The sequence below is a fragment of the Hydra vulgaris genome, chromosome 06 (genome assembly GCF_038396675.1).
Source record: "Hydra vulgaris chromosome 06, alternate assembly HydraT2T_AEP".
Taxonomy (NCBI): Eukaryota; Metazoa; Cnidaria; class Hydrozoa; order Anthoathecata; family Hydridae; genus Hydra; species Hydra vulgaris.
The window spans coordinates 6,102,501-6,113,631 of record NC_088925.1 but is presented as its reverse complement, the minus strand read 5'-3'; the positions used below and the strand labels follow the sequence as shown (position 1 = coordinate 6,113,631).

Below are 11,131 nucleotides of genomic sequence, written 5' to 3'. Positions count from 1 at the left end.
ATCCATATATTACTTACGCAAAATTCTCCAGATTTGGACCCCTTTCCCTTGTTACACCTCGTATATTTTTATCCTCCTCCCCCACCCCCACCTCCCCATGTATTCTTACGCTGGGATGGGGGAGTATGGTTTAATTGTTTTCATTTGCATTATCTTTTTTAATGAAGTGGAGATGAATCATTACCAGTCCTTTTAGGCACAGTTGATGGTTTCATCGGTGTCAAGCAGTCTTTCACTTTAACAAAAGAACTAACCCTTAACTGACTTTAGCTTTTGAATTATTTGTTTTTTTGCTCGTTGTGTTTTAACTAATACCTTGAAATTTGTTTTAAAACGTGCATCAATAACAAAGGCTACTAGGCTATAATTGACATTTCCATTAAAGTTAAATCATGAGTTAAACCCATTATAGTTCAAATTATTATAAAGATATCATTTTTAATAAGTTTAGTTTTTTGTGCTGTATTTATAATAGCAGCTACTTAAATTTTCTCAGAAGTACAAGATATACCTAAGAAGGTTATTTTTGTAATCTTTTTGAATGGTTTGAAGAGTATGATTTTATACATAACTCTAGCTAAAACGTAGTCAACAAATAATGCATGTCTAGTCACAAATGAAAAAAAAACGCACACAGCTTAGTTAACGTATTCACTTCAATGTAGCAGGTAGGAAACTTCAAAATTAAATGTTTCACTAATAATTTCACATGCCAAATATTCAGTGCTTCGGCGAAGCGCCTTACTGAACATTTGGTATTCGGAAAAATCACTATTCGTGACATCTCTAGTGAAAACCACGCCAGAGGTTCAGACAGAACATAAACATACTTATAAAGTAAATTACAGCTGAGCTAACACAGTAAGTTAAAAAAAGGCAAAAATTAGCCTTATATAGTAACGCTTCTAAATAAACGTATCATATAAGCAACAACATTTCAGAAATACAATTTTAATATGTTAAGAAACAAAAAAAGTAAAAAAACAAACAATAATAGTTAAAATATAGAAACAAAAATGATAAAATTTTTCGTTTTGGGTTTTAAAAGAACGTAATTCGAAAATAAAATAAAATTTTTGTTGCAATATCGTAAAATATATTTTATTTATTTTATTTTCGAATTACGTTCTTTTAATACCCAAAACGAAAAATGTTATCATTTTTATTACTATATTTTAACTATAATTATTATTGTTTGTTTTTTTTTTACTTTTTTTGTTATATTAAAATTGTCTTTTTTTCTTAAATGTTGTTGCTTATATTGAAGTAAGTATAAGATTATTTACCCGAAAATATAAGACAATTTACAAAAAGAGTCTATTCTACAAACACGTTTTTGTTTAAAATAATTTTTTTTAACTTAACTTAGCTGGTACATGCCCATACAATATTGCTGCGAGTTAAATAAAGAAAAAATATAAACTTTTTTAAAACCTAATATCTAAAAATGGTATTGTTTTATCAAGCAGTTATAATAGGTAATATTTATAATATACTAGAAAATTTATGGGCGCCCGTTATTAGCAACCTTTCACACCCGTAATTGATAATTATTTTGAGAGGTGAAGTGAAGCCGGTAAAGGCAAATAAATTGTATACATATTATGCATACCTAATGAGTGTTTATAAGTGAAAAAGAATTAAAATTAAAAATTAAATTAATGATTAAAGTTAAAATAAGAATTAAAGTTAAAATAAGAATTAAAGTTAAAATAAGAATTAAAGTTAAAATAAGAATTAAAGTTAAAATAAGAATTAAAGTTAAAATAAGAATTAAAGTTAAAATAAGAATTAAAGTTAAAATAAGAATTAAAGTTAAAATAAGAATTAAAGTTAAAATAAGAATTAAAGTTAAAAAATTTCATTAAAGAATTTCTTTATAAACTGTATTGTTATCGAGTCCCTATTAAAAGGGGTACATTTATTAATTTTTGGAAAATTTTCCCACCCACCCGAGGCTTATTAAGACCCCCCTCCCTCCCCGTTTATCAATTTTTAATTGTTGTTAGCAAAAACTTTATATCTCATTTTTGGCTCACTTAAAGTTGACAACATCAACTCCAGAAACAGATAGGTTGCAAAAATGAAGATTTAGTTAAGGTGTATTTTTATTATTTTTTCTAAAAAAAAAGTTAAACTGTATGAATTATGTTCTCAGTCTCAAAAAAAAAATAATTACCTTTGCTAACAACACAAACAAAGCAAAGAAATTTAATCTTCTTGGGTACCCATTAGATTCTTCAGAATAATCTAATAAAGCATATGTTTGGGATGATGCACAAGGTTTGCTTGTTTTCATAAAAAGCTAACTAATTAAACCAAATAAAAATGAAAATAACGTCATCTTTTTTTTTAGACTCTAGTCTGTGACTATCAGAGCGGATGTGATTTATTTTTTCAATTGTCTAATTAAGATTTAAAATACCATTTTTTTGATCATTAGATATGCAGAAACTTTTATCAAGTACTTATACACGCGAAATTAAATAAAGTTAAAATGTATCATTTGAAGAATGATCTTTCGGATCTACCATATTATGAATATATCCAAAATGTTAAATAACGAAAGAAAGAAAAAATTGAAGAACGGAATTTTATTTTATATAAGTTTATTTTTATATCTTAGTACTTATGTTACTAATTTTATTTCTATGTCATTATAAATACATATTAAATTATAATTATAAATATAAATTTGACAGCTGACACTAAATTATAAATTAATAAATAATAAACTATTATAAATTAATAAATTATAAATTAATTATGACATTAATTTATAAATATAAATTTGACAGTTGACACTAACATAATCGATTAGGATTTTACACAACCATTGCATTTTATTATAAATAATCAAATTAATATTCTAAAGACTTTTAGAATATTTATTTAATAATTTATAATAAAAGTTGCTTGCTAATATTAGAAAAAAGTAATAATTTCTTCGCTAACTTACTAAAGAATGCATAAAAGTTCTTTCTTTAGTGTAATAGCAGGCAAATTGAAACGTGATAAAGAAACGGATAATTACTATTTTAACGGTCTGCAAATTTTACGTATTGTTCCATAAAAATATTTCCAAGAATACACTCAGCTAATAAATAAGGGACTACTTCGTTGAAAGTTTCGTTTATTTTAACGGAGTCGTTTTAGAGTTTATTAATAAAAATTGCCGTTATGGATTTGAGATTGCTTTTTCATTTATATAAAGAATAGCTGGAGGTCTTCCTTTGATACTGAATTTTTTCCTTTTTTTCCTATTGATCTAAGGACAACGGCCTTGTACGCCTCAATATCTTTTATAGATCGAGCCTGTATAAATCAAACAATTTAATGTAAGCAAAAATAAAAACAAGTTATTATTACTTTAATAATTAATTTTATTACTGTTAAAGGATAAAAAGAAAAAGGATAAACTAAAAGAAAACAAATACACTTAATTTTGTATCAATAAAACTTTAAATGAATACTTTAATTGCATCTATCTTTTCCATTAAATTAAAGATAAACCCAAGAAGTTCATAGTTATCAAGACGTCCAGTTCCACTCTAAAAAAACAATAAAAAAAGAGTCAATTATCAAGACATTACTTACTTAGGAGTTATTCTTCGGAAATAAAATTTTTCAACTTGAGCGAACTATAGAAAATTGCACAAATAAATTTTTGATATATTTTCACAAATAAATTTTTTATTTCTGCCTCAAAAATTTTTTTAATTTCACTATTGCTATGAAGAAAAATTCTGAATCAAATTAAAGGAATCAAAATTGGTAAACAATACTTTGAGGCGCACAAAGGTTGTTTTTTAAAACATATTAGCTTCTATGAAGGTTGCAACAATTATTTAAAATGAGAGTCATTAAAAAGTAAACTTTAAAGCTGAGAATTATTAGAATGTAAAAAGTTTAAGCGCAAGAAAAGACAAAAAATTTAAAAGCTGTGAATTTTTCGAGTTAGGAAAACATGAAGACGGGAAAGAGTTCCAACGCATTAAAAATCAAAAGAAAAACTGAATTATTAAAAGTTTTTGAGTATAACATTTCTAGTAAAAGGATGCAAGTTTGTTAAATTAGTCGCGCAAAATTGGGTTGATGGAACAAAATTGGGTTGATGGAACAAAGAACTTGCATGAGCATCAATTATGGTAATACTTGTAGGAAAGATAAAGAGATTCTACAATAGAATGAGATTCAAGCATGAAACCTAGACCAACTTCATTTACAATGCTCTTTTGGAACTTATCTAAAAGATAGTGAACCACATTAAAAGAATCAATCCAAAGTGTTTGGACTAAAGATTGAATTAAACATCTTTTTTTTTTCTACAATGGCTGTCTATAAAAAAGAAGTGTTAAATTGACACAACAACTAGTCTTTTGTTTAGTATTATATTCTAGGTTAAAATATCTAAACAAGATATGTATTTTTTACTTTATACTTTGCTTCATTAAAATATGTCATGACAAGTTTGTAGAGAAGCCTCTATACTTTCAGCGTTGTCACAGTTTACAAGTTTTTCATCATTGACAATAGACAATGAATGTAGATTTTATTATCTCTCTATTGAACCAATTTTTTACAGCAATTTAATACCCATTTCTAAACTGTTTTTCATAACTACAATGTCAAATCCAGATATGTATTGCTTGACGAGCAGCTGCAGATTAAAAGATGCTCATTGTCCATTGTTTACATACACTTTCATCAAGTTCTCTATTTCTAGCTAAATCAACTTCTTAAGACTAGCCCAACACATTACAGGTTGATGCACTGCGTGATGAGCTTCTAAAATTTGTTGGTGCACCCACGGATTTTTTTCCTAAATACTTAGCTATTCTTGAAATATTTTGAACAAGTGCATTTTTTTAGGTGCATTTTTGCTGTACTTCGAGGTCTTGGGTGATGACTAAAACTACTATTTATGCCCACACTTATTTAGTTATATTAAATGCTTAAATTAAATGCTTGTATTAGGGTGAAATATTTTGAAATAAGCTAAATTCTGGTGTATAAACAGAAACGTAATAACATAAACAAGAAATAATTATGTTAAATATTAAACTAGTATTGAGTACAAGAGTAGATATTATCAAAGTGTTATGAGTATTTTCAAACACTTTAGCATTTTCCAAAATTATTTTATTCTAGTTAATTTATTTTCCATTTTACGTGGTCCTTCCTCGCAGTCATTTGTTTGTGTACTAACATTCAGTCATTCTTTTGCATACTCCTTTGGTTAGAATTCTTTAGGCGGAGGACCTTCAATGTTGATGAAAATTAATCATGATTTATGTTTTACTGACAACATGCTTTGTACATCTACACAGATAATATTCATAATCGAAAAGCCCCTTTCACATTCTGCATAGCTCACAAGTATGAACAATGATAAAGAATACCGACGTTTTAACTATGGCAGTCTGAGTCGCTCCAATGTATGGAAAATATGATCAAAAGAAGCGTATACATGTTCTTGACCATTAAAACGATCCTTAAACTCTTATTTTTTTAAACAAAAATAATCAAGCAGAAAGCTGCATAATCCCTTCAGCAGAGTTTTCAAAAAATGTTGTGAAATTTTTATTTTGATCATATCTTATCCATGAATATGTTTCAAACCATTGCACTGATTGGGTTAAGATTTGCTTTTCATCAGCAGATTCTATGCGCGACATAAAACTTATTTTTCACACCCGATAGAAGATGGCCTGATAAATTAAAGATTGATTTCTTCTTTCTGATACATTAAAATTTTGAGAAATTCCATTTTTATGGCCCAATTTGACTTTAGAAACTTTGGAACCTCCTTTAAATTTTCTCTCTTTGAGAATAGATATGAGGCAAGAGAAAACGTGAATTGCTTTTGCAAGTGTGACATTTTTTAATTATAGAGCTTCGGAAGTTGATTTGATTTCTTCAAATGCTTTAAAATTACTGCCAGCTTTTTTAAAGTTGGCTTTCTCTATTTAGTCCCGTGATGGATCAATTGAAGGATTTATGAAATGCAAATGTAAAGCTTAAAAGCGACCTTGCGCAAAACGACCTTTGCAGCTCGAAATGATGAGGCAACCCATAGTGTTAGAATCTTTTTTAAAAATGCATTTAATATTAACAAAAACAACAACAACAAAACTTTAATAAAGTCGAAAAATGACAACAAATACTTATTACTGATAATAGACAAATATTTATTAGAAAAAATTAAAAAAAAATATTTTTAAAAAAACTTCATCCGCGTCGACTAACGTTTCCAATAGTTTAATTAATTAAAGTAAAACAAAAATTTACGTATCTTATATTAAACCAAAAACTTATGTATCTTATATTAAACCAAAAACTTATGTATCTTATATTAAACCAAAAACTTATGCACCTTATATTAAACCAAAAGTTTATGTATCTTATATTGAACCAAAAATTAAAATAGATGTTTAAATTCAATGAAAATAACCGCGTAAAAATGAAAATTATCTTTTACTTTTATTAATGAAATAAATTAAGTGTTGCGTAATTTATGGATGATCTAAATGGAAAGAAAAATAAACAACTCAAAAACGTGGAAAAACTCAATAAAGGTGGAGCGGTTGCAAAAAAAAAAAAAAAATTATAATAAAGAGAAGCAAAACGATTTTGTGATTTGATGGCTAAGCGAGGAACGGCGTTCCCCTGCGTTCCCTCCCTTTACTTTAACCTCTGAGTATATCCACAACATATAAAAATAATTAAATATTTTTACATGATTCACATGACTCCTTTTCCGTATAAATTAATGTAACACATTCAATATTTTTAGAAGCACCAGTATTATTATTTAATCTGACTAACTTTTGATCGCTTATTCGGTTTTGCATTAACGTTTTGTAAGTGCATTCAAGTTTGAATATATTTAGTTTTATTTTGTCGACTAAAAGACTTTTAACTTGACACTTTAGACCAACATGTGACCTTTAAAATCAAATATTACAAAAAAATTTTCCAATTCCTCTATTTTTTGCTGTATCTTCAAAATAAATTTGTTGTAAAACAGTTTTGTGAAAATGTTCCTAATATAAGTTTTTTAATGATTTTGACTGAACTCACCATTATGAGAAATCCTCCAAATTAACATACTAAACTGAGGTTCTGATTTTTAGTAACATTAGGCACATTTTTTAAAGACTAAATGAACATTATAAAAGTAAAAATAGATACCCCAGCGAAATGCAGGGGGTATCTATTTGATGTTTATTGATTTCATTTATAATGAGCAACAGTGTTGAATATTTGCCTATTTCATACATTCCACACAAGCCTAACTTATTATAAGAAGGAATAAAACAGCGAGAAGAAATAAAAGCTTCAACACCTGCCTTGATCCACGAGGTTAAGTAGGTGGCAATTTTATCATTGGAAAGAGAAAAGACACCAGTTCAAGGATTGTTACAAAAAAAATCACAAAAAGAACCTTGTCAGCATTAAGGTAGTAGTGGATAAGTGAAAGGGTGAGACCACAGAAGAAGTACGAGATGAAAGATTTATGGAAAGTTGCTTCAACGACCACAAATATTTGAAGACATATTAAAACATTTAGGTGGTGGGGATAATTTTTTATGTTTATTATTTTGGATTACTTTGGGCATGATTTAGTCCTGCTAATTAACCCAAAGTTGTAACTTTGGGCTCATTATGTTGCACAGATGTAACACAGATTTACATCTATGCCAGCCAAATAGATGAAGTATAGGCTGGTTAACAGAATTATTCTGTTTATCCCTAAAGTCTTTGCCTAGGAGGCCTTCTACAAGACAGTAGATGGATGCAGGTAATATTTGCCCAATATAATTATTTTTATCGAGACGCCATCTTCATCCTTTTTTCAATCAAGAGCCCAAATGTAGGCTCTTGTTATTTCGTGTAAATTACTATAATAACTTAACAATTGCTGTAAAGGAACAACTGATGCTTTAATAGAAGACTTTATTTTACTTAACTTTTTATAAATTATGCTTTATGATTGTAAATGTTAACTATTTTTGAAATTTTTATAAATTTTTGAAATCCAACATGGCATACATTTGAAAAACTTTTTTTTTGCGCTTCAGGTCTCGTTGCAAAGTTAAGACTTAAGGTGACCTCTACATCTTTTTTAACTTGGAAAAAAATTAATAGAGATTCTTGTGAGAAACAATAGAAAGTTTTAAGAATAGGGACATTAATTTTTGAAAGTATGGGGCGTTGGATGCGCCCTAATATGTACATATATATATATAAATATATATATATATATATATATATATATATATATATATATATATATATATATATACATATATATATACATATATATATATATATATATATATATATATATATACATATATATATATATATATATATATATATATATATATATATTATATATATATATATATATATACATATATATATATATATATATATATATATATATTATATATATATATATATATATATAATATATATATATATATATATATATATATATATATATGTATATATGGGGCGTTGGATGCGCCCTAATATGTACATATATATAAATATATATATATATATATATATATACATATATATATATATATATATATATATATATACATATATATATATATACACATGTATATATATATATATATATATATATATATATTATATATATATATATATATATATATATATATATATATATATGTATATATATATATTTACATGCATACATACATATATATATATATTTATATATGTATGTATATATATAAATATATATATATATACATACATATATATATATATATATATATATATATATATATATATATATATATATATATATATATATATATATATATATATATATATATATATATATATATATATATATATATATATATATATATATATATATATATATATATATATATATATATATATTAGTAGTAGAAAATCACTTAACAAAAATTTTTTCCATTTAACACTGTGTTTCATCAACAAAGATTCATCAGAAACTCTGATGAATCTTTGTTGATGAAACACAGTGTTAAATGGAAAAAATTTTTGTTAAGTGATTTTCTACTACTAATATAATTGCTCTGTTCTTTTAAGAACATTGAGCACTCTATTGTGTAGAATACTTTTTAAAGTTGTTTAAATATATATATATATATATATATATATATATATATATATATATATATATATATATATATATATATATATATATATATATATTATATATATGTATATGTGAATGTATACGTATATATATATATATATATATATATATATATATATATATATATATATATATATATATATATATGTATATATACATATATATATATATGTATATATATTCACATCAGATCTGAACACTGTTTCCGAAATTCTTGAAAAGCTTGCTTTATCTTGACTATTTCCGCTGTAACTTCCTCTATAAACTTAAACCCTTCACAATCTGTTTTCTGATTCAACTATTCAACTGAAACAGTACTCCTCAAGATTTGCAATGACATCCTATCAAGCATTGATAATGTGTCGACTACTACCCTCCTCTTTCAAGACAAATCAGCAGCATTTGAATCTATTAATTACAAACTACTAACAGAGCAAAAAACGAATTTGGTAAACTGCTTTCATACCTTCATAATCAAAAAACTTTTGTTTCCATTGGAACAACAAAATTATCAATCTCAGATATTTCAACAAAAGTATCACTAGGTAATGTTATTGGCCCATTTCTATTTTCCATGTTTGTGTCAACCGTAAATTGCATTATAGCTAAGCTTGGATATAATCACCATCAATATGCTGTATACTGCCATCAGATCAGGTATAGACTACATAAACAATATAGCTCAATTTGCAAATGCAGTCACCACATGGTTTCTTCAAAATAAACTACTGCTTAATCCAAAAAAACAAAAGCTGTCTTATCAATTTTAAAAATTTCTAATAATAAGTTCTTATTAATATATATATATATATATATATATATATATATATATATATATATATATATATATATATATATATATATATATATATATATATATATGCATATATATATATATACATATGTATATGTATATATATATATATATATATATATATATAATATTTATATATATATATATATGCATGTATATGTGTATATATGTACATGTGTATGTATATATATATATGTATATGTGTATGTATATATGTATATATACATATATGTATATGTATGTATGTATGTGTATATATGTATATGTGTATGTATATATATGCATGTATATGTGTATATATGTATATGTGTATGTATATGCGTATATATGTATATGTGTATGTATATATGCATATGTGTGTATATTTATATATATATATATATATATATATATATATATATATATATATATATATACATATATATATATATATATATATATATATATATATATATATATATATATATATATATTTATATATATATATATATATATTTATATATATATATATATATATATATATATATTCGTATGACAGTGCTCAATATTATCAAATAATAGAGCAATTTATACTTTATGTAATTAAATGAATAAAACAACTAAATAGCGGGACTTAAAGTTTCATGCCCGAAGGCAATCATCAGCCGTGAATACCGTGAATACGTGGTATTCACGGCTGATGATTGCCTTCGGGCATGAAACTTTAAGTCCAGCTCTTTAGTTGTTTTTATTCATTTAATTACATAAAATATATTGAATCACGCGTTTTTTTACTTAGATTGTTTCAAGTTCGTGATGCAGATGTGTAGAAAGATTTTGTACGTAGCGATGTTCTCGCTTAACAATGTACAAGTTGGCAACTGACCATATTGTGTTGGGGAACTGGGAGGTTTGATATTAAGATTTTGAAAAGGTATGCGGGAGACTTGGTAATACCAAGAATTTTTATCAAATTTGATGCAGCAAGAGTTGCACCTGAAAATAAAAATTGGGTTTCGTCTTTAAACTTAAATGTTTACTAGTTTCAGATAAATTTAAATGTTTGTTTACTAGTTTCAGATAAATTTAAATGTTTGTTTACTAGTTTCAGATAAATTTAAATGTTTGTTTACTAGTTTCAGATAAAT

At 25.4% G+C, this 11,131-nt stretch overlaps 1 protein-coding gene across 1 annotated transcript in view; it reads right to left on the bottom strand.

Annotated features, from left to right (window-relative positions):
- Positions 1-2,579: 2,579 nt before the first annotated feature.
- LOC105848860 (calbindin-32) overlaps positions 2,580-11,131 on the bottom strand; it is a 31,287-nt gene continuing 22,735 nt past the window's right edge. Inside the window, exons 7-8 of the mRNA XM_065799069.1 lie at positions 3,474-3,551; positions 2,580-3,315 (exon numbers count right to left, since the gene is read on the bottom strand). Of these exons, the coding sequence (XP_065655141.1) occupies positions 3,205-3,315; positions 3,474-3,551 (189 nt within the window). The 3' untranslated portion in view covers positions 2,580-3,204. The remainder of the gene's footprint in view (positions 3,316-3,473; positions 3,552-11,131) is intronic.